At 48.2% G+C, this 24,658-nt stretch overlaps 2 protein-coding genes across 6 annotated transcripts in view; both read right to left on the bottom strand.

Annotated features, from left to right (window-relative positions):
- CSTPP1 (centriolar satellite-associated tubulin polyglutamylase complex regulator 1) overlaps positions 1-24,658 on the bottom strand; it is a 133,727-nt gene that overhangs the window by 8,335 nt on the left and 100,734 nt on the right. For all 5 annotated transcript variants that reach the window (XM_075927617.2, XM_006135343.5, XM_075927619.2 and 2 more), the window contains 5 exons: positions 22,575-22,659; positions 10,404-10,489; positions 8,044-8,239; positions 6,051-6,160; positions 839-902 (listed from right to left, as the gene is read on the bottom strand). In XM_075927617.2, the coding sequence (XP_075783732.1) occupies positions 839-902; positions 6,051-6,160; positions 8,044-8,239; positions 10,404-10,489; positions 22,575-22,659 (541 nt within the window). The remainder of the gene's footprint in view (positions 1-838; positions 903-6,050; positions 6,161-8,043; positions 8,240-10,403; positions 10,490-22,574; positions 22,660-24,658) is intronic.
- On the bottom strand, positions 10,496-18,099 carry LOC149524344 (uncharacterized). Its single transcript, XM_089778570.1, has 2 exons — positions 16,389-18,099; positions 10,496-15,886 (listed from the first exon to the last, which is right to left on the bottom strand). Exons 1-2 carry the CDS (start codon positions 16,840-16,842, stop codon positions 15,345-15,347), a joined length of 996 nt encoding a protein of 331 aa, XP_089634696.1. The 5' UTR covers positions 16,843-18,099; the 3' UTR covers positions 10,496-15,344.

The following is a 24,658-nucleotide window of genomic DNA, read 5'->3' as shown; positions in this document are numbered from 1 at the left end:
GTATAGGGATGTAAATACCCTTTTAAAACGTTAACTGGTTAAACAATATAATTTTAACTGGTTACCTAGAGTCCAACCAGCCTTCTGGAGGTGGCAGGGTTGCTTTGGCCAGCTAAGGTCCTGTCAGCTGCACTGCGGTGGGAGGGGGGGGGGGGGGGGAACTGCACCTTCTGCGCATTAAGTGGTTACCAGGTAAGCATGCTGGTAAGGCTAATGCTTACCGAGTAACGGTTAACCTTTTACATCTCTACCAGGGAATACTTTGCAATAGCACCTGGGAGATGGATTCTGTCTGGGTTTCAATACGCAACCCATTCTCTGGGTGCCCCTAAATCTCTGACTGCCAGAAGTTTTGGGACAAGATGGCAGGGGATGGATCACTCAATAATTGCTCTTTTCGTTCTCTCTGAAGCAGCTGGCATTGTTTATTCACAGAAGACAGAATAATGGGCTAGATGGACCACGAGACTGATCCAGGATGCCCATTCTTAAGTCCCTGTCCCCAAGAGAAACCCTCTACTCGTCTAATAGTCCTGGTGTTTTCACCACTACATGAGACTTAAGCCTCCTCAATGAAAGGTCCTTCCCTTGGGGTTCTCCACTGCCTCTGTCTTTCCCTGCAAACAGGCTCTCCTCTGTGTTTGAAGACCATCCCAATGACTTAGTCTGCTACACCTAGGCATACTCCACAAAATGGCCATGCTGAAGGGCAGCTTCGTGAACTGCTCCATTGCCTTGCGGCTGGATGATAGGCAAGGGGACAACTCCCAACCCCAGGCTCCCATCTTGCTGCCTTGGATCTGCCATCTTCCTTCCCACTCTGGACAACAACACTTACAATTTCTCCAATTCCTGATCCATGGGAGGGTCGAGAAGCAAGTCTCCTTTATCTGGCAGAGCCCCTGGGAAAACAGTAACAAGAAAATGCTCACTGCAGAGCTTGGCATGCGAGAACAGGCTCCAAACACAATAGAGTTCAAGGACATTGTGCCATAGAGCTATTCAGTATCAGATCTACAAAACAGAGGAGGCCTGCTTTTCCACCTGGTCTGTAGCTGTATTCTGTTCACTGACAGCCCAGCTCAGACTGAATGTAAAGCATTGTCTGCACTAAGGCATAGCAGTCTTTGTGACCTTTGCATGGCACACACTCTGCTGGTACAGCAGAGCAACCTTTTTCACAGTACAGCCATGTGTCAGCTGTGTTTGCAGAGTCACACTCACCGAGCTGCCTATGAGTTGGTATCAGCACATTCTGAGAAAATCTAGGCAACTATTCCATAGTCCTACACAGCAGACTGACTACCCAGAGAGCAGTATTTACAGTACATGGGGCAGTGCATGCTGGGCTTCCCTACCACACAGAAAGAAGGGAAAAAGCGGATCAGCCAAACAGGTCACACAGGTATGTTTGGGGGTCCCAGCCAATCTGCAAAATAACAGTGTAAGGTTCACTGCCAAATGCAGCAAAGTTTAGAAACTAAGGTCACTATGAGAGCTTTGACTCTGTTCTGCAGGCACAAAGTAGCATTAGAGCTAAGTATGCCTCTGACTGGTTACACTCAGCAGTTACAGCATACCAACAGGCTGAATCTGAGATTTGGGCTAAGTCTACACTGCCACTTTACAGTGCTGTAACTTTCTGATTCAGGGGTGTGAAGGTCCTTCCTCTGAGCACAGCAAGTTACAGCGCTGTAAAATGCCAGTTTAAATCGGACTAGCGCTGGGACCCACAAGCCCAGCACTGTTAGCTATTCCCTTTGTGGAGGTGGTTTGCCTAGAGTGCTGGGAGAGCTCTCTTCCAGAGCTCCTGCTATGGTCACCCTTTCACTTTAAAGTGCTGCTGCACTTTAATTTTAGAAGTGCAGACATTGACAAAGCCTCAGAAATTGTGACTACAAGAGCAGATTTGTCAGTGCTTGTGGAAGCTCAAGCCTGGGGCTAAACAATTCCACACCTCAGACAGCACCTCTAGTGAGGACTGCTCGGCTTGCCCGTAGGGTTGCCAGATGGTTTAAAAAAAAACGCCGGGGAAAATTTGTCGAGCCGACAAAAACCACAAACCCCAGAATGCAGTTGCGGCCTGCCCCTAAGACCAGCTCTGTTGGTGGCCCCTTGAAAATGGCAGCCCTGGGCAACCACCTGGCTCACCCACCCCTAAGACTGTCTCTGCCTCTAGTTTATTCCCGGGGACAGGAGGGCTGTCAGGCCCAACCCTGGTTTTCAATGAGATCTCAGGAAGTAAAGATAAATGGATGGGCTACATTTTGTTAGCATCTGCTGCCAGGATGGTGAGAGAGCAATGTGCCCAGTAGGGTAAGTCAGCAATCATCTCCCCATTTCTCACTGTAAGACCAGGATATTGGCTAGGGCCTGTTAACTGGGGCTGGAATATCCCTATTTGGGATGAGGGATGCCATAGAGACTATGCCTGTTAAAGCTTCTGGATTCACACTAGGGATGTTAGCGGCTATTTGGCCAATAAATGATTATCGGTTAACAGTCCCAATTCACTTCCCCTTCCCTCCCCCCGGCACTTTCTGCATTTAAAACTTGGACTGGCAGGCTGGCTCAGTCCCAGACCGCTGGTCTGAGTTTTCAATGAAGAGCACTAAGGGACCACCTGTCACCCCATGCTGCTGCCTCTGGAGCAGCCTCTGTCTGTGAGGAGCTCGGGTCCTCTTGTGCACAGGAGGCTGCCCCATGCTGCTGGTGCCCCATGCCTCTGATATAGAGGTAGCACAGGATGGCAGGGGGCTCCTTGGGAGTGGAGCCAGGAATGCACTGGCTGCCAGCCCTGCCCCAGGAGTAGTGACTAACTGTGTAACTGCTAAGAAATGTAGCGGTTACTCAATTATTAAAATAACCGCTTTCTAACATCCCTAATTCACACAGAGAAGGAGGGCAGGTGCCTGTTAAAAAGTCTCTTTCTTCTAAATCTGTACTTAACTCTCTCCTCCCTTTTCCTACCAGACACAGATCCAGGAAGGACATGGGCCAGGCCAACACAAAGAGGATAGGAACTGCTTTGTCCTGGCCAGGACAGTGCCACAGCAAAACTCCATGAATAAACAAGGCTTCAGAACAATTGCAGAACTGGACCAATGGCTCACTGAGGAATGCTCTGCTATGCACAAAACCTAGAACCTAGGGTAAGTGCTTTATATTACCATGTGGGAGACCTGGATTTGGTTCATGGCCCAGTCTCTTGTTCCCCAGGTAGGTGGGGCCTGGGGATTCATGTACTCCTGTACAAGGGCCCTGACAGAGCCCTGACAGTGATGGGCACCAACTAAGAACCCACAACACCAGAAATGCCCAATGCTCTAGTGTGCCTGCTACCATGACAGCGAAGCCCAGGAGCTGAATGGAGTGATCCAACCTGCTGCTTGCAGTGGGCTCAATCAATTAGAAGAAGTTGTTATATAAAGCCTGGACTTTTTTCTGCATTTGCAAAATGTGCAGTGAAGTCTTTGGGGCACTTAAATTACTTGGGAGAGTTAGTAAATAACAGTCAAAGGGATTCATGATTCAATATTGACCCTGGAGTTAGGCTGTAGATTCCAATCTGCCTGACAAACACATCAGCGGTTCTCCAGTCAGAATAAACCACTCTAATCCCCATCCCTATTCTACTAGGCGGCTTCGTGCGAGGCTTCAATGAGATTAGAAAATACAGGGCCCTAATTGAAAGCTCCTTTGCTTCTGAAGCTCTCGCCTGGAACTGCCCTTGCTGCAGGGCATCGGGGAGCCTGTGATCCCCTGCAGCCCAAAGACTATTTCAAATCATCATGTAAGAAAGCTTAAAAGACAGTAGGAGAAGAATCCTTCTTCCTTGCCAAGATGCTGCACCTGTTAGACTTGCGGCTGCTGCCCCTCCCATGAGAGGCCTCAGCAGGAGGCTGGCAGAGGGCCAGAGCTCAGGCCTGTGTTAATGGAAAGGAAAACCCACACACTTTGAACATGATTCAATGGAAGCTGTGGGCAGGGCTTTCTCAGCCCATCTCTTTTCTTTTCACCTTGCTGGAAGTGGATTTCACAGAGCTGGGGGGTCAAACCTTGTTTGGTGCAATCCAGGCTTCACCATCTCCATTGAACACACTGTTTTCTAAAAGTCTGTTTGCAGAGGAGATTGTTGAGTTGTATTCATGTCTCTTTGATATATAATCTCTGTGTTGCTGGATAAACAGCTCTGCCTCAAAGGAGTATTCACAGCTCAAATAATCTGTAGAGGGCGGAGGCTCAAACAGGGAGAGAACAATTCTACTCTCTGCCAAGACACACACCTGTGTGAAGAGGTGTTTCAGGCAGGGGAAGCTACTTTCCATTGAGGCTCTTCTTTGAAATATGGAACTAGAGTTCTCTGACTTGGAACTAGAGAGAGAAACTGTCTAGTGGGATGGAAGTCTTGTTGATTTGGTCCCATCATATGGAGGCTAAGAGGGATCCAGGTATTCCTCCTAAACCTCGAGACAGCCTTGGAGTTACAGACTCAGCACTGCTAAACTCCATCACCAAGTGAACTCTGTTCATTTTTGCAGGAAGGGAACAGGAAGACTAAGCAAGGAACAGGAGGTTTGCATGAAATAAAGAGTTTAAAATTTATACACATGAGGCACAGCCTTTAGCTTTTGGATACCACTGACATGCTCAATAGAGGAATGGACTGAGTTAGTACCAAACTGAGCTGACATTTTACAGCCAACTTCCCCCACTCCATTCCAACCCAGCTTCAAGTTTGTTCACAATGGAAGGATGTGACTACATTAAATATGACTATGAAAAAGCCAACCAGCTCAGTTTCCATTATGCCTTTTTTTCTGGTATTCAGTGTATTTTACCCTGGTCCCACATTTTCAATATGACACAGGTTTTTGTACTGACAACATATAACTGCCTTGGAGGCAGGGTCATCCCTACTAATGCTGGTGCCCTATGCAGCCCACCACCCACAGAGAGAGCAGGCAATCCATGAGGAAGGGCGGATGTGGGGCAGAAGTTGGGGGGGGAGCAGAAACTGTGGAGGGCAGGAGCTAGGGTTGGCAACTCTCCCAGACTGGATGCAATTAACTGCAACTGCATGCGATCTGGGAGAATTGGTAGCCCTAGAGAAGGGTAGGGAGGGAGGCCTACCTGCAGCCTCAGAGGAGCAAGTGTGGGCAGTGGCAAATGGTGCAAGCACAGGCCAGAGGGCTCAGGAGAAGCAGATGATGGCTGTGCCGCCAGCTGGAGAGAAGCAGTGCTTTGAAGGGGAAACTGCTACTTCTCTCCAGCCACTGGCTGAGTGACTTCCCTCTGCTTCTCATGAGCTCTCTGGTCTGCACTCCCACTGCTCGCCACTCCAGAGGGGCGCTGGTGCTGGGGGCCTAGGCACTCAGATGCATAGGGCACTAAGGAATTTGGGGCAATTTGATTCCCCAAATTTCATGGTGCCCCAGGCACCTGCATGTTTTGCATATTGCTAGAGAGGGCTCTGCTTGTAGGAATTATATAGGAAATCTAGAGGCATAGGCAGTTGGGGTGGGAGACAATTGGGAAGGTCTGAGGCAGTTCGGATTTTGGTCCCAAGGAGGTACTGGGGATGAGGATGCGTTTTTCCCTTCTTTTTCACTTGGAGCTAAAGATGCAGGTCATTTAACATTTGGGAAAAGGGGGACTTGAACTCAGTTCCCCACTCTAACAACTTCTGAGAGCAATCAGCTGTCAGACTGAGCTGTGCCTTCCAACTTAATGGATAAACACATTAAATGAGATGGCTATTTCTAAAGTTTAAAAAACCAAAGTAAATAGCAATATTATCACAGATGTTACAGTCAACACTTAAAATCTCAATACCTCTCTAGGCCTATTGTTTGGGTTACTCTGCAGACTCAGACATCGTTGCTGCATTGGACTGTTTCATGAAGTTTCATCTGTGACCATAAGGGAGGGAGATCTTTTATTTTCAATGACAATTTAAAATCTGCTGATTGTATAGCAAATTCCACAAAAAAATACAGAACCAGGAGAAACCTACGGCCATATCCATAGGGCTCTGTTCCTCCCCTTACCTAGAGCTCTGTTGATCCCATGATGCTTTGCAAGAGCCATAAGGAATCCATAGAAAGTCAGTCTCTGTACGCTGCTCAGCACCTCTTTGACAAGGGCAGATGGGGGACAGCTAGATGGAGAAGAAAGAGGAAAATGAAACCTGACATAAATCACAGAATATCATTGTCCTTCTAACTCCCTAATGTCTGACCACACTAAAGAAACCTTAGATGTGCTCCCGAAATATGTTCTCCTGGAATGGATTAGAGGAAGTAAACCCATTTCCTACCCGGCTTTTGCTAAATAAGACCTTCAAGTTAGGGTAGATCCCCAAAGCAGCTATAATTGCCTCTAGTCCAAGGACAGGAGAAAGCCTTCAGGCATGGCACATTCCATCTACCTGGACATGTAGGAACTTGAGCAGACGAGGTTATAGAAATCTGTATCTGTAAGGCCCAGTGTTCTTCTGTGCAGTGCGGAAGGAAGGACAATCTTTTAGACTGGGTACCAGACTGTGACTCTGGTGATCTATGGGTCTACTGTTGCTTCTGATAGATTCCCATAGACAAGTCACTTGTTTATTCTGAGCCTTAAATCCTCATCAGGATAATGAGACTCCCAAGCTCCTGGATCTGTTGTAAGAATAACTTCATTAATGTGCCTAGGTGCTCAGATCCCAAGATCTGAAATACCACTGAAATATTATCCACAATTAAAGTATTTTTCTAACAGGTATCTTTCTGAGACCTGGCCCCTCCCTTCAGTGCTGCTTTCCTGCTGAAGCAGTATGCTTGAAAGCCTTTTGCTTCCCCACAAGCTGCCTGGTGTTACACTTAAGACCCTACCAAATTCATGGTCCATTTTGATTGAGTTCATGGTCATAGTATTTTAAAAATAATAAATTTAGTGGCATCAGTTATTTAAATCTGAAATTTCAAAGTGTTGTAATTGTAGAGGTCCTTTCCCAGAAAGGAGTTGAGGGCGGCCATAAGGCTATGATACTGCTACCTTTGTGTGCTGCTGCTGGAGATGGCATCGCTTTCAGAGCTGGGCAGCTGGAGAGCAGCGGCTGCTGTCTGAGAGCCCAGCTCTGAAGGTAGAGCCATCACTACCAACAGTGCAGAAGAAAGGATGGTATGGTATGGTATTGCCACCCATATTTCTCTGCTGCTGCCTGCAGAGCTGATCCCTTAGTCAGCAGCCGCTGCTCCAGCTGCCCAGCTCTGAAGGCAGCAGCACACAAGTAAGGGTGGCATGGTATGTTATTGCCACCATTACTTCTGTGCTGTTGCTGATGGGACACTGCCTTCAAAGCTGGGCACCCAACTAGCAGCTGACACTCTCCAGCTGCCCAAATCAGAAGGCAGTGCAAAAGCAAGGATGGCGATACTGAAACTCTCTTAATCTAAACTTGTGTCGTCTCTCCCTCCCCCCCCAGCAATTCTCTTTTGGGTCAGGACCCTTATTTGAGATATATTGGTCGCCTCCATGAAATCTGTATAGTACAGGATAAAAAAGACCAGATTTCATAGTCTGTCATGGATTTCATGGTCATGAATTCGGTAGGGGTCCCAGTTATAGTGTACAGTGCATCTTAGGAACTAGCTACTGCACCCATACAAACCTCCGCAAACTACACTGAGGCTAAGAGGCCTTTTCAATCACTCTGACATCCAGGAAGCCAACAGTTTTGTTCATTTCCTATTATTTGCCCACTAAGCCTCTTCCATAGGTGAGGAGGTCAGCACAGAAGGACAATCTCCAAAGGAAAGTACAGCCAGAATGGGAACCATTTACCTCAAGGATCATCTAACCCCCCTTAATGCTTATGTCTGTGATTCAATTTCTTTTTCTTTGTTAGGCCTGTTATACAGAGTTCTCTCCATTCACACCCATTCAAAGAGGCTTAGAGGGGTCCCATGGGTGATGCAAAGTCCTGTAGCTCCTCAGATCTCCACCCTTCTTAAGATAATCTTCCAGGTACTAGCTGTGAGTCTGCCCCCCACTTCTTACCTGTATTTTGACCTATCACACAGGGACTCTAGGCACTGGTAGAACAGAGATGCCTCCACCCCGTCAAGCGGGCTGCACTCACTCGGAGCCTGACGAAAACGGTGCTGCCCAGAGGACGATGTTGGCACAATCACAGTGTTGGGATTCTTACCAGTCAACAGATCTTGATAAATGGCAGCAACACTTTCCAGGAACTCTGCAAAGCCGGAGGATGGCTTAGCACTTAGGGCTATGACAAGACTGACAATTAGAAAATTCACCTGGTCTACTAGGTTCTGGCCAGAGCTAGGACTAAACTGTCATCTGCAGTTCTATGTAAGACTGGTATGACCTGTATGCATGTATGGCACTGACACATCCTGCCTGTTCACATTTCATAGCATACTGGCCTGTATGCTGGACAGAAGCATCTTCCATATAAACTGCTAGCTTGAAGTGCTGCATGGGGAGGTGACCCATGTTACTGCAGGTGCCCATGAACTCTAATATGGGTCCTCTAAATACAATATGGAAGCTAGAAGAAAGGCCAGGATGGGCCAGAGCAAGAGCTGGCAGAAAGTGCTTTCCTCAGACTCCAAGTACTGTCCACTATTTACTGCAAGACTCTAATTTTAAACAAGTTTGTTTATAGATATGGTCAGCAGTTTACAAATCTAGATTCCACTTGGAGTACTTTGCATGTGTGTGGGTTGGTGGAAGAGTGTGTGAGAGTCTGCATGCATCTGTGAACGGAAATGGGGTGGTGTGTTTTGAGAGGGTGTATATGGAAGAGGGATGATGTATATAATGCATGTCTGGATGAGACTGAGAGCATGTGAGTGGGGTAACCTCTGAGGCTGTGTTGAGATTCTGTAGCTCACTCTGGAAATATCTGCTGAATCAATAAAAATTTTTCCAACCACATGCCATTCCTCAGACTTTTCCCATCCCTGCCTCAGGTCACTCCAAATCTGTTTCGATCCACCCTTCACAAAACTAGTACCCCAAGCTGTTTTACCTTGATGATATGATAGTGGATAATGCTGGGTTCTACAGGGGGGATTCAGAGCAGGGCAGACCAAATCAGTAAGTATGTAGAGAAGTCTTGAAAAAGGAGGAGTTTATGGAGGAGAATTGAAACTAATTGCATTACTGCAAATATAGGAATTGTCATACAGCATCGGACTAGCACAGTTGTCACCAACCAGTAGATCGGGATCTACTGGTAGATCTTGGAGCCTCTGACAGGTGATCCTAACTGGTTTGGCCAAGAGGCTTTCAAGGGCCTGAACTTCAGCTGCCCCTCCCCACACTGCTGCTCATTTCCTGCCCTTTGCTTGGAGCTGTCCTCCCCCCTGGGGAGCCTCCTGCTTCCTTGGCAGGGCAGGGCAGGGGAGGGAGAGAAGGGGTGCTGATGTCAATGTGCCCCCTCCCACTGTATCATTTCTCCATAGAGCAGAGAGAGGGCACAACAGGACTTGGGATGGAGTTTGCTGGCTGCTTTAGGGAGTGTTCCAGGGCTGTGGAGGGGTGAGCCTGCCTTAGCCCCACTGCACCCCCAACCAGGAGCCACCAGCAGTGCCCAGCTGGAGCCCACATCCTAAACTCCTACCCCAGTCATGAATCCCCTCCTGCACCACAAGCACTCCCAGACTCTGCACCTAGAACGCCCTCCTACATTCTAACTGCCTGCCCCAAGAGAAGCTTAGAGCCCCTCTCACACTCCAGATCCCTTAAACCAAGACCAGAGCCTACACCGCAACCCTCTGCCCCAGCCTGATGAGAGTGAGTGAGGATAGGCAAGAGAGGGAGGATGGAGTGAGCAGGGGAGGGGACTTAGAGAAGGGGTGGGAGGGAGGTGAAGCCAGGATATTTACAATTGAGGTAGATCTTGGACTGCACTTAACTTCAAAAAGTGATCTTATGCTTAAAAAGGTTAGAGACCCCTGGACTAGCAGGACATCTAGTTCAGTATCCTGTCTCCAGAAAGGCCCAATACCAGCTACTTCAAAAAAGAAAGCCTGCAGTAGACAGCTATAGGAAAATCTGTTCCCTAAGCCTGAATAGTTAGGCATTGGCATATGGCCCAAGACTTGACAGTTGATATCCTTCATAAGGCTCTTTTAAATATAGAGCTGTTCATCATTATAACTCTCCATATTAATGTCTAATTGACTTTTTAATCCTGCCAAGCTCCTGACTTCCGTGACGTTCTGAGTCAATGCGTTCAACAGGCTGCCTGCGTGTTTTGTGTGAAAAGTAGTTCCCTTTATTAGTTTTGCAAGTGCACAAGAGAAAGTTGGGGGCTGAGAAGCTGCACCAGAAAGAGACTAGCTGGGGCTGATAGTGGAGGCACCAACCTCCGAGCAGATTGCACTCACCTGAGTAGTAAAATTGTATCTGGAAGGCAAAGAGGAAATCAGAAAAAGACATCAAGCAATCCATGGCATCATCCATGAGCACAATCCTGGGAGCAAGAGGAAGAGAGAGAGAGAACTCAATAAACATAAGGAGACAGCAGTCTGCAACCAGATCCTTTTCCTTAAAGTAACAGAGGGCAAACCTTGAAAGAGAGTAGTCACGTAGTCACTCAAAGGGAGCTATGAACCCCCAAGTCCAGTGGGAAGACACCACTCAAGGGGGTTTGGAAACTCCCAAATCTGAGGGCATGACCCAGGGTGTCTGATGAGGAAAGTGGAGTAACTCAGGGGAAGGTCTATTACTGCTAGTAGCGTAACCTTAGTGATTGTGAACTGGGACTCTGTCTCACAAAGCAGAACAAATACGAAACTGCAATTGATTCAAATTGCATAACAGTATGATGGACATGATAGAATGCACATCAGCAACCTCACACGTTTATAAAAATTGCAGGCCTGGTTCTGATTTGAAGTAGGGGGTAAATCAGGATTAACTGAGCTAAGTACAATGAAGTTACACAGTGTAAAATTAGTGTAAGAGAAAGGAGAATCAGGCCCTGTTTGTGTAAATGATAGCTCCAAATTAGGTTATTTTCCATTTCATAGTGAAGATGATAACACTGAGAAACTCCCACTTCCAGATCAAGCAAATCCCATTTCAATAAAAAAGGAAATAACAAGTTTACCTGGCACAAAGGAGCCCCTAACTGCACTGTGTCTGAAAACCTCCACCCTGCTCTCCCTCATCAAGTTTTTTTCCCTTCTGTATGTCATCATGAAACTGACCATCTCACTGGGCAGGGACAATGTTTTCATTCTTTCTGTAAAGCACCAGGCATAGCTATGGAGCTATATACACCCTATGTTGCACCGTACTTCATAAATGTAGATAACATCAACCAAGGCAACAGAGGCTGTTAGGATGGAGCAGAACTAGCAGCAAACTCAACTACTTCCAGGGATACCTCAGTTCTGAAGGAATTTCTGGAGTCAGATCCATGAAAGAATAAAGGCCAGCAGGGGCTTAGCAGTGAAACCCCAGGAACAGTACTCTAAGCACTGCTGGTCTGGGAGGAGAAACAGGTCAGACTCTGAAGGGGGAAAGGTAGAGGCAGAGGTCTGACGAAGGGAGAGGAAGCCAGCTAAGGAAGAGGAGAGAAACCTAGGCACCAAAACCTAAGGCCTGGGAGCTCTCAGAGTGTGCTAAGGGGCTCTGGGTTAATTCTCTATTTCATGGAAGAGGCTCTAGGAAGCTGTGTGGGAGGCTGAGTAAAAAGAACTGTGGGTTCCATCTGTGCAAGATGCTTCCTTTTCTGCCACTCAGACCAGCCCAATTCACTGTGGAATAACAAGCATGCAAAGCAGCTTGAATTAATTACCTCAAAGAAGAAACATTGGGGCTAAGAGGATCCCCAGGAGAAAATCCACTGTTAAAATAAAACCCTTTGAAGATGTCAAAGTGCTTCTGATTTATTTATTATGTCCCAGAAACCTCCTCCTGTCTAGTGCAGTAGCAGCTACAGTTCTTAACTCTCACTAAACAGCATGTTCCCAAAACTGTCAGAGGCCACATCAAGATGACTTTGAAGCTGGTAAGCAGAGCATCTTCATCTCCTAGGCAATGCTGATCAGTCACTGGCATTTCAAACCACTCTCTGAGCACTAGAAATGCTACATGACTCATCACTGAGAAGTGGGATGCCCTCCCTTCACATGTTTGTCTTCTTTGACAGACACCCTCAATACCCTGACATTATCCAGACCCACCAGTAGGGTGGGAAGAGAAAGGGAGCAATTGCACATGTCCCAGCAATTGAAAAGGGGCCAGAAGCCCAGGCCCTTTAAATTGCAGCTGGAGCTCCAGGTGGCACCTTTCAGGCAGTGCTAATGGGCTATTGGGGGTGATGGCGTGGTCTACTTGGTGTTGAGGGTTGGCTGCCCCACCCCTTCCATTGGCCTCCCTGAAATTATTGCTTTTGCCTGGGGAAGGACAAAGCAGGCAGTGGTAGGCGTATGCTATGGACATTTTCTGTGGAGAGGAGATACATCACTTCTATGACATCCAACTCATTTCACCTGTGAAATCTAAAACTGCAGTGTCAGTGCTTGAGTCTGTGCAGTAACAAGACCCTCTCCTCCACTTACAGAAGAGCAGCGGGGAGTTGGTATTAGTTTGGGAATTTGCTGATATGTCTGTAGATGTTAAATAAGGATATGAAACCAGGATATACAATTCTGCTGCCTGAATCTGAAGAGGGAAGTGTCTGACTGGAAGCAGGTGCACTTTGGTGCTGGGTTACTGACTCCAGTTGTCCATGGTGTCTGCACTCCAGAGAGACTGAGAAATGTGTAAATCCAACACAATCACTTTGCTGGCCTGCAGCTCTGCTATTTCTTCAAACCACCAGCTGACTGCCCAGCAGGGAAGCTAGAAAAGCACCATAAGCCACATATCTGCACATCTCTCCTAACATGCTTGATGAGAGGAGAATCCCAGCCACAATGAGTCTACAACCCAGGCATCATGCCTTGAATTTAGGGACAAGCCTGACCCTCTGAGAAAGAGACTCGAGTTGGGAGTTATTTTGAGGGGCTTCTTCATTATCTCTTTCCTGTTGTCTGAACTAGACTGTAACCTCTTCAGGGCTTTTTACATGTGTGGGTGGCTACTTTGCACACTTTAGGGCACTCAGGTTCAGATCCTCAGATTTTAAGTGCCTAATTCCCATGGAAGTTAAGACCCTAGTTTTGTGAATCTGGCCTTCAGTGAATAACCACCATAATAATAAAGTTCAAGGGAACAAACCCTTTGGCAGAGTGAAGAAAAGTGCCTCCAGCTGAGGGACCCTCTGATAGATGTACCAGGCTGTCAAGGTTCAGATGGATTTGTTAGGTGGGAGGGCCTTGTTACTCTGCCCATGAAGGAACTCTCTGACCTGCTGACTATAGGAAGAATCTCAGAAGAGGACCCAGGAAGTGTTCTAGCCCAGACTGTCGGAAAGGGTAGTTTTGACTGTTCACTTATCTTTGCTGCTATTAAAGACTAGCAGGCATAGTGGTTGGTCTACACTGTAGTGTAAACTCAGGGTTCAAATTCAGGATCAACCCTAATACCCCTTCTATTTACACAAAACTGTGCTAACCCAGGGCTTGGACCCAGGATTCCAGGTACCCCTTGGGGTAGGCGGTCTGAGCCTGAGTCAATCTGGGACACACTGTTCAAGCCCTATTGCTTTGCAGTGTAAATGTAGCCCCACTGAACTCATGCGCTGGGAGTCCACCTAAAGTATACCATAATCCCACAGTCAACTTTCTTTGTTCCCTTTGTGTTCAGAGTCAAGTTTTCCCACACTGCAGCATAAACAAAGAGCCAGAGCAGTCATATTTTGGAAGGGATATAGGGAGTCTAAGATATAGGGTATGTCTACACTACAGCGTTATTTTGAAATATCTTATTTTGAAATAGTTAATTCAAAATAAGATATTTCGAAATAATGCGTCTACACACAAAATGCATTTCGAAATAGCATTTTGCTATTTCGAAATAGTGCGTCCACACTGATTGGACGCTGAATCACATTTAAGGCCAGCTGAAACCAGTTCCAGCAGGGCATCAGGTCACTAGTTACTTTGTGTGGCTGCTGCCTGAGGCTATCTGAGGCTTGTGCTTAAAGGGACCCCCTCCGGATAGCCGGTTCTCAGCTTTCCCTACCTTGCTGGGGGACAGCAAACCATATTTATCTCTGCCTGCTTTGGTTGCCCTGACTCGGGACACCACAGTACTTGGGACCATGGAGCCAGAGCTGCCCCTAGGCACTCTGGAGCTCATTTTGGATGTCTTACTGCAAGCCTGGCAGCAATTGCTGGAGCCTGCCTCGCAGCATCTGCTGCAGCCCAACCCCCAGGCCCTGTTCTAGACCCTCCTGGGGGATGAGGAGGAGGAGGAGGAGCAGCAGCAGCAGCAGCACCTGGACATCAGCGTGCTCTGTCGCATCTGGAATCTAGACACCAACAGTGCCTGGTGGGACCACATCGTCCTGGAGTGCTGGGGAGACCAACAATGGACCCAGAACTTCAAGATGAAGGACACCTTCTGTGAGCTCTGTGAGTGGCTCGCCCCTGCTCTGCATCGATGGGACATGCACATGAGGCCCACCATTCCCCTCCAGAAAGCATGTGGACATTACCCTCTGGAAGCTCTCCACGCTGGATAGCTACCAATCCATGGGGAACCAATTCGGCGTGGGGAGATTCACTGTTGGAGCAGTGCTCATGCAGGTATGGCAGTATCCAGCCACTGTGCTTGGGGGTAGGGGCAAGGAGGGGATGGGCTGCCCCAGGGAAAAGGGGGGGAGGTGGTGCAAGTCCCCTCCCCAAGAGGGTTTCTTCTATCTCAGCCACACTATGGACTGCCCGTGGTGGTCAGGATTGCAGGGGGGGGGGGGTTGCTCCTGAGGAGTGGGGGTGCAGGGTAGTGGCGGGGAAGGAGCACTCTTGGCTACCCTGGCACCCCAGTGAGACTCAGTTTTGTGTATCCCACTGCAGGTAGTCAAGGCCATCATTAGAGTGCTGCTCCGCAGAGTCATCTGCCTCACTGATGTGGACGCGGTCATCGAGGGCTTTGGTGTTCTGGGCTTCCCCAACTGCAGGGGGCAATCGACGGGATGCACATCCCAATCCGTGCCCCAGACCACCAGGCCTCCCTGTACATAAACCAGAAAGGATACTTCTCGGTCAGACTGCAGGCTGTGTCTGACCACCGGGGCCGCTTCCTGGACATTAATGTGGGCTGGTCTGGCAAAGCACACGACACTCGGGTGTACCGCAACTCCTCCATGTGCCAGAGGCTGCACGCTGGGACTTTTCCACCACACCATGTGTGTTGCCAAAAACAAATTCTGTTTATTGAACATAACTGGGTTGGGAGGGGAAATGAGGGCAGAAGAGGGGAGGTGAGAGAGGTAAAGCTGGGAGGAGGGAGCTGGAAGGGGGAGGCAAGGGGAGGAAGAGGGAGGAGAAGTTCAAGGTTGGGGGTCTTGCTGGTCCACCTGTCTCCCAGCACTGCGGATGTGGGAGGCCTTGGCATCCCCGGTGGGGAGCGGGTATGGAGGGTGGGTGATGAGGAAGAGGCGGGAGGGGGAGCAGGAGTGGGGGGAGGAGGAGTGATAGATGGGGTGGCAGGAGGGGCTGGAGCGGCAGGAGGCACCAATCTCTGCACCAGGGTCTGCAGGTGGTCACAGATGGCACAGCCCTGGGCAAGCAGCTCCCACCAGCTCTCCCGCCGCAGCTGCATGTCTTCATGCACCCAGTGCTCCAGGATGCAGACCGGCCTTTGCAGGAGCCCCAAGTGCTGCTGCTGGTACTTTTCCTGGTCAGCCTACTGGCCCAGGGGCGGGAGGATGTCCTGGCCGGGGTGGTGCGCCCTGCACTCACAGCTGCTGCGGCTGTGGAGAAACAAGAGAAGTGGTCGGGTCTCCCTGAGGACACAGTGGGGGAAGCACAGCCCCTCTCTGCAAGGCGAGGACAGCAGGTCTCCACACCATCAGAGCCGATGTGCTTGCACACAGGCCATGTTTGGCATATCCTGCTATCCCTGGGAGTGTGAGCTGGCCTGGGACTGCACCCATGCCCCTATGCTGTATATAGTGTGGGGGTGGGAGGGGAGGGAAGATGTGCCCTGCCTCTGCATAGAGGGGGCTTGTGGAGGGAGGACATCATGCAGTGTCCCTCCCTCGGGTCAGGAGCATGTCATGTGCCTTCATACATACACGCGTGTGAGTAACAGGCCAGGGCCCCTGTGTGGCAGCCAGCCGGGGCCACATGCCCAGGGTGGCATGGCATATGCACAGGTTGCTGTGTGCTCCGTGGTCAGCAAGGCCCACATACGCAGTCCCTGGTCTCCCTCCCCACCACCGCTCCACATAAGGGGACAGTGATGGCACTCACATGTCGAGGCCTCCCCGGCCTCAGATGACACCGATGACATGGCGGCTGTGATGCCTCGGGGGTCCTGGGTGAGTGCCACACTCTCACCGGGCTCCTGCGACTCCTGGCTGTCGTCGTCCTCCTCCTTCTCCTCTTCCATGCCCTGCTCAGGGCCCTTTGCACCAGGGTCGATGACCACCTTGGAGGCACGGACTGTCTGACCCCCCAGGATGCGGTCCAGGGCATCATAATAGGGGCATGGGTCTGGGTCAGCCCCTGGTTGGGAGTTGCCCCCTGTGGCCCTGGCATAGGCCTGCCACAGCTCTTTGATTTTCATGTACATCTGCTCCTGGGTGCGCATGTGGCCTTTGGTGGCCAGGCTGTCAGCCATCCGCCTGTAGACGGCCGCGTTTCTGCATCTAGTACGGAGATCATGGACACTGGAGGTCTTCCCCCAAACCTCAATCAGGTCCATGATCTCCGCAATGGACTAGGAAGGTGCCCACCTTTTGTGGCCCCTGGCAGGCTCCTGGGAGCTGCCAGCCTGCTCCTGGGGAGCGGTGGAGGGCTGGGTGTCAGTGGGTTGCTGGCTCATGCTGGGCCGGGGCAGCGACTGCTGGCTCTGTGCTGGCAGGCTTGCAGCTGACACAGGCACTATGGCCAGAGTCTACCCCTTTAAGGGCTCTGGGATGGAGGGAGGGAGCAGAAGAGTTTTCCTGGTTTGGCCCACAGTGGCCACCAGGGCACCCTGGGAAGGGCTGGAGGCCCCCTATTTCAAAATAAGCATCTACACAGCGCTTATTTCGATTTAGCTATTTCGAATTTGGCATTATTCCTCGTGGAATGAGGTTTACCAAATTCGAAATAAGCGCTCCACTATTTCGATTTAATTTCGAAATAGCGGTTTGGCTGTGTAGATGCTAGTAAAGTTATTTTGAAATAACTTTGCTGTGGAGATATACCCATAGGTGGTTAGACTCAGCCCTGAATAATGCAGTACAAACACTAGAGCCTCAGTTGGGACCTAGGGTTCAACAATTCCTAACCTGGAGTTCAAATGAATGTAGAACCTCAAGTCCTAAGTTAACAAACTCAAAGTCTGCTAACTTGAGTTCTGATAACCCTGGGCTTAAATTGCAGTTTAGACATACCAAGTTTGCCTAAGGCAGAGAATATCATGGGGTTAGGTATGCTTTCTTCTGTTAAAAGCTTAAAATAAATAGAGCATCCTAAAATATAAAAACAACAAAAACTGAGACTTTTTTTTAAAATTAAACATAGATTTTGGTATCTCTCTTTCGTGAGGGGAAGGGTAAGTTCACGATCTCTACACATTTCCAACTCAAAGACTCTGCAAACTAGACAGCACCTTTGAAGACAAAATCCTTCAACCCTGCAGAGCACCAGGACATCCAAGGAATCTGACTAAAGTCCATAGCCTCTAGTCTGGTTCTGCCTTGGTTGTGCACTGCACCTTAACAAGAAGAACTGTACTCCTGTGCTTTGGTGCTAATAGAACCTGTATTGTTGTTGCCTCTGGGTATGTCTATACTAGCCCCCTACTTTGAAGTAGGGAGGCAAATAAAGCATACCAAAGTTTCAAATCAAGCCCGGGATTTAAATATCCCACGCTTGATTTGTATGTTCCCGGCCAGTCGCCATTTTAGAAATTCACTATCCCGGAGTAACAGCCCGGGTGGGTTTACACGTGGCAGTGAAACGAAAGTCCAATTTAAAGCCCTAACTCGAATTAGCTGGTATTCTTCCTGCAATGGGGTTTACCAGCTAATTCGAATTAGGGGCTTTAAATCGGACTCCTGTTTCACTGCTTCATGTTTACGCGGGCAGTTACTCTGGGATAGTGAATTTCTAAAATGGCGACCAGCCGGGAACATGCAAAGCAAGCGCAGGATATTTAAATCCCGGGCTTGATTTGCAACTTCGGTATGCTTCATTTGCCTCCCTACTTCGAAGTAGGGGGCAAGAGTAGACATACCCTCTGTTCTTCTGCCCTGACATTTCCCGATATCTTTCCCTTCCAGTATTTGTTATCAGTGCATAGCAACAGCTCCTGGAGAGTGGAGCATGCAGTGTCATGAGCTCATCTCAGCCATGCAGCTATGAGGTTACCATGAGATTTTTCTCTTACTAACAGAGCCTGTTATTTCATAGTCCCAAGCTTTAAAAATGAGTGCTGTTATTGCCACCACCACTGCTGTATTCAGTCCTCTTCTTGAAGCAAAGCAATAACTGAGATGTCTGGATGCTGAGACTGTGAATAGGGGCAATCTCATAGGTGTGTATGTGACACTTACACCCTCTATATCCGTGGTGAGCGCTGGACCCGTGAGCGCCGCGGATTGGCTGCCTGCGCTCTGGGCGCGGGGCGCTTGCAGGGGGCGCCGGCCCCGGACGCGCAGCGCTTGGGGGGGAGAGTGCCGGCCCCGGGTGCGCGGCGCTTGGCGGGGGGAGCGCCAGCCCCAGGTGCGCGGCGCTTGGCGGGGGGAGCACCGGCCCTGGGCGCACGGCGCTTGCGGGGGGGAGCGCCGGCCTCGGGCGCGCGGCGCTTGCGGGGGGAAGCGCCGGCCCCGGGTGCACGGCCCTTGGAGGGGGCACCGGCCCCGGGCGCGTGGCTATGCGGGGGCCCCGCCCCCGGGCATGCGGCTATGGGGGGGCCGCCCCCGGGCGCGCAAGTGTCCCCACCCCCTGGCGCCCGGTGGGCAAACAGCCACGCCCCCTGGCGCCTGGCAATCTCGAATGGTTGGGGACCACTGCTCTATATAATCAATCAAACGGGATAGGAGAAATAACCCTGTGAAATCTGTATGCAGTATAGTTGTAGATGTGCCAGTCTCATGATATTAGAGAGAGAAGGTGGGTGAGGTAATATCTTTTATTAGACAAACTTCTATTGACAAGAGAGATGAGCTTATTTAGCAGTGACACTTTGAATTAGTTTCCCAGACATGAAGAGCTACATCTACGCTCAAAAGCTTTTCTCTCTCACCAACAGAAGTTGATCCAAAAAAGATAGTGCCTCACCCACTTTGTCCCACTGAAACTAGTTTTTTTTAACCAGGGAAGCTAAACAGGGAGTGAATAGAGTGACATAACTAGAGGGAAATTCAGACAAACACAAAAAAGGGACAGAGAGATGCAGATGGGGAGGAAAAAGGAAGTTGGTTTTAGATTCAAATCAAGTTTTATTACCCTCACTTAGCTAGATTAGTGTGTAACAACAAAATAATATTAATGTATATGTGTCATTCTCTAGCTAGGAAGGAAGTGAGGTCATCTCCACCTGAGCCTTGGTGCCTCAGACAGAGATCTTATTTCTCTTGCACACCTGTTCACAAACACCAGCTTGTCTGTCTCTAAGACATACGCACAACAGTGCAGTTATGGGAAGCCTGCCCCTGAATAGGGCCTCTAGTTTATAACAGCCTTGTGGATTAAATTCCTTTTTGCAAACATCATAACATGTGTAGACACATTGAAATCTCCCTTTTATGCCCTGTCCCAAATCCCTGCTCAGCTCAACTGGAATCTGGTGAATACATGCCTCTGCACAGGACAATGCTTTTGCACTTCCATGTAAGGCAACAACAGATATGTCCTTGCTTTTCAAACTTTTTGGCCCACAGCCCACCCCACTCAATGCAGACCTTTCTGCGGACCACCAGCCAACCACTCATGATGACAAAAATGGGTGCAGGAGCGGGCTGGGAGCGTGGAGTCTGGGAGGGAGGCTGCAGGAGGGCGATGGAGGTGCAGGGTCTGGGCATGAGGGAGATCAGAGGGTGCTCACCTGGCTCTGTGCCTCCTACCACTCTTAGACACCACCCCCACTGCTCCCATTCACCATGATTCCAGCCAATGGAAGCAGCGGGAAAAACTTCCAGAGGAGCAGTTTCATGCTCTGCCATTCCCCCAGCTGGGGGCAGGGAAAGACAGCACACAGAACTGCTTCCTTCCAAGCAAGCGGGATCTGGCCCAGAGGCTTGCGCCCCTCTGCCCTGCAGTGAGAAGCCAGTACTGGCACTTCAGCCTCACAGGGGGAGGGCCGGGGGCTGGAGCATCAGGGCCAGCTCCCCACTGTGGTGCGAAGGGCAAGTCCTGAGCCTGTGACTTACCTGCAATATGGTCAAGGAGCACCACTGGTCCATGGATCATATTTTGAGAACCCCTGCTCTAGGGTTAGTGTTCATCTTGGTGTAATGCTGCAGGACAGGGATCTACATTAATGAGAGCCAGGAAACCCAGGATTCCTCACCAGCAAGCTAGAAGAAGTAGTGTTGCTCTACCTCTAGTTTGAACTGAGCTAACACAGCATTAACTGCACATCAGTTGTGACAGGCACTCTGGGAACCACTCAAAATATGGAATTATTGGCAGAATACACATCTCTCTCTCTTGTTTATATATATATTTCCATTGGAATATGATGCTGGTGAAAGGTGCTAGACTGACATATAGACAGGAATAGCAGACATGTAGGCAGCAGCCTTCCTGCCAGTGTGCCTATGCTAGGCTCTGGAAAGGCTGGAAGAGAGTTCAGTCTCCTGACACTATTACAGCCAGCAAAGAGACCATTTATTTCTTTGACCTTATTGTTGGCATGTAGATGTGCTCTCTGGGATCTGGACTGAAGCCCCCACCTTATTTCACCTAGAAAGACCATCCTTGCCATCAGATGATTAATAAACCAATAATTTGGGCTGAGTTGGAACCAGTGACTGAGAGGTAGAGAGCTCCATATGATATTATCAATGTCCTGAACAACCTCCCAGCTTCAAATCTAGTCTAGGGTATAAAATAAACTGTTTTAAAACAGATTGGTTAACATGCTTCTAACAGACATGATTTAAAACATTATTGTAAAAAAGGTTTAGTACCATTGTTAGGGTTGCCAGATGGTTTAACCAAAAATACCGAACACCTCTCCCCACTCCCCCCCCACCCCCCAAAAAAAACCACTGGGAAAAAAATTCTGTTGAGGAAAAAAAAAGGGGGGGAGACCAAAAAAAAAAAAAAAAGGACCCCAACAGCAGTTATTAAGCCAAACAAACAAACAAACAAACAAAAAAACTCAACATGGCCCCTTTAAGAGGTTTTTTGCTGGCAGACATTTTGGTTTTCCGTTTCAGCCACAAGACAAGCCCCTGTGGAACCAGGTAAGCGAGGAGGTGAGGGCTGTCTTGGGGGGGACCTGTAACTGGTTGCTGAGTGTGTCATAGGGTTGCCAGGTGTCTGGTATTTTCGCCTCCTGGCAGGGAAAAAAAATCAGAAAATACTGGACATTTTAGGTGTCTGGTATTTTCTGAATTTTTTTACTGGACAGGAGGCAAAAATACCGGACTGTCCAGGTCAATACCAGACACCTGGCAACCCTAACCATGGTGTCCAATATGCTAGCCACTAGTCACATGTGGCTATTTTGCCGTTTGAGTATGGCTCCAGTCATCTGATGACTCTGGTCATCTGAAGAAGTGGATTGTGCCCATGAAAGCTCATGATACCATCTACATGTTTTGTTAATCGATAAAGTGCTATCAAACCATTTGTTGTTTTTTTGAGTATAGCTAGTTCGCTTCGGAACTGGTTGGATACCATAGGGTTAGTATAATCTGTACCTGGTTGTGATCAACCTAAGAAGGGTCGGAAACACATTTTTAAAGATGTTAAATACCTTCTACAATAATATTTTAAATTGTGTTATTTAAAATGTGATGGTTACCACTGCTTTATATGCAACTTATTTTCTGAGGGTAGACAAAGTGCCATTTCTGATGGAAATGTTGCTATATTAGCATCACACTGGTATTTCGTTCCTACTATATCATAACAAATGAACACTTCTTATTTGCTAAGCAAAGTCCCCCTTCACAATAGCAAATCTTGGTGCCCTAAAAGCACTCCAGCTTTTTCTCTAAGGGTATGTCTATACACTGTAGTTAAGTTGTAATTTCCAGTTTGGGCAGATGTACACACACTAGCTTAGATACAGAAAAATCCCCCAAAAAAAGCAGTGGAGTTGCGGTGGCATGTGCTATCGAGCACTTTTAGTTGAGTTGGAAATTATACCTCCAGCAGCAGCATAGACATAGTCTAAATGGCCTTACTCACATTTTAATTCTTTCAGGGCCAGGGTCGAAAGCATTGTAGGGGCTGATCTACTTACTGGGAAATGAATGGATGAAGACCCACCTTGCAGCCTTCTGAGTAAGTTCCATTGGGAAGTCAGGGCAGAGCAGCTGAAGCAGACAGTGGTACTCCTTCGCTGTCAGCAAATCTACAGCAGACACAGACAGGAGAACATCACAATCTTTTCTGAGATTGTCCCTTTTCCTCTCTCCCTCCCTCCATGCACCGGCAATACATCTGCTCTTATTCTCTTCAGGAGTCAAGATTGGTAAAGCTAGTATTAAGGACAAAAGAATTCCCCTTATTTATGGAGAAATGCCTTTTAGATGGAGTTTCCAGGAAAGCAGTCAGGAAGAGGCATCGCGAAAGGCAAGAGCTACAGAAGCGAATCCTGCAGACAGAACTGGTAACAGGAAGTAAGTAATTCAGGGTAAAAAGGGGGTACCGATGCAGGAAACGCTCAAAGTGTCAACCCAAGTTCATTTAACTTCTATATAACTGTTCGGAAAAGAGAACATTTCAAAGCTGCTTAAATTTGCTGAAATTCACTGGCATGGCATCATTCACCACAGCATGCCTGAAAACCATCCACAGAACATCTGGCAGCAGTAACAAAGGTAAACAAGGTCTTGGGCTGCAGATGGATGGCTATGGAATATAAACCCACAGACATTATTATTTTGGCATCCGATAATGCAGCTGGATAGCTTCTTTTAGAATAGCATGTTCAAATCTGGTCACTATTATAGGAAGCACAGAGCAAAGATCCAAAATATACAAGAAGGGCAACCAAATGATTCATGTTCTAAGGAGCTGCTTTGAGAGACACTGGTAAAAAATGGCCTCTGTGGTTCAGCAGAAGGCGATTGAGAGAGGTGAATCTCAAGGAGGTTTATAGGATCTCAAGGGAATGGAAACACAATGATGTCAAAGCTCTACATGATTGTATGTTCACAGTCCAAAAGGCTGTGGACTAAAGTTAAGAGGACTAGCTGAACAACAGCAATTTTGCAGTATTTCTACTTACAGAAGTATGCAAAGTATGGAAGAAAGAGCCAGTAGTACAATTAAAGCCAAGCAGCAGTCAGAAAGGGAATTCAAAGGGCAAAGGTACTGGTACTGTAGTATAGGTCTTGGGCTCTTTTACTACAGTTAGCTGTAAGACCTCTGTAGCCCACAAAACTCATCCAAATATTCATCTGCTGCAATTTCTAATAAATGGCCTCTCCCTTATTCCTGATGATGGCCCCAAGCTCCCTCATCAAAGGCTCTACAAAGCTTGACAGCATTGCAAGAACAAGAGAGAGACTAAGGGAAAAAAATGTACGGATTCACTGGACATCAAAGAAACAGAAGTGGTTTCACTGCAGTGCCCCAGGCAGCTGAATGGATCTTTTCCTATGTTCAAGAAAGCCACATGGCCGAGGGAATCTCAGCAAACTCAGATGCCAACCTTTTCATTTAGCTTCCCCTTACTAGGGGTAATGGTTTGTCCTAACAGAATTCTCATTTTTCTTCCCAATTTTAGAGTCCATTTCTTGATAAGAAAGGCTGGCTGGTGCTATCATAACTCCTCTGCATCTACTATTCAGGGTCAGTAGAGAGCCAAGTTATATGCTGACTTTTCTCAGGGGTAAAATATGCAATGCCCCCAGGGTATAGAGACTTCCCTGTGTAGCACTGAAGAAAGGGCACCAGCTTCAGATTCCTTCCACAAAGCAGCTCCTTCAAGTATCAAAGAGAGACACTTTCTCTCTGTGACTGCAATGGCCAGATCTACAATCAGAGACATGCTATGAGCCAAGAAAGGCAGACATTTTCTGCCTGGCATTGTGAAGCTATGCCAGGGAGGTATATATATATGTGAGAGGTTATATGCTTCCAATAGTGTTAAGAATACTAAGCAGAATGTAATATATTCTTGGGAACTGCAGTAACCCATGCAGTCAGAGAAAGCAAGGAAGAGAGCTGTGGCTGCTTTTGTATAACCTGTCTATACCCCACAGAGATTCCAATGGTTTCCACTTCAAGCTCCAAGACAGACATTGCTTAGTGCTTCCATGAAAGTATTTCTGAGTGCAGGTTAATCATAACATTCCATGGAGTGATTTGGATTTTCTATTAGAATATTTGCTAATTTCATCATG

Source organism: Pelodiscus sinensis, chromosome 5, assembly GCF_052426305.1.
Source record: "Pelodiscus sinensis isolate ZL-2025 chromosome 5, ASM5242630v1, whole genome shotgun sequence".
Lineage (NCBI taxonomy): Eukaryota > Metazoa > Chordata > Testudines > Trionychidae > Pelodiscus > Pelodiscus sinensis.
Note: the sequence above shows the minus strand (reverse complement) of the source record. Positions and strands in the feature narration are given on the sequence as shown.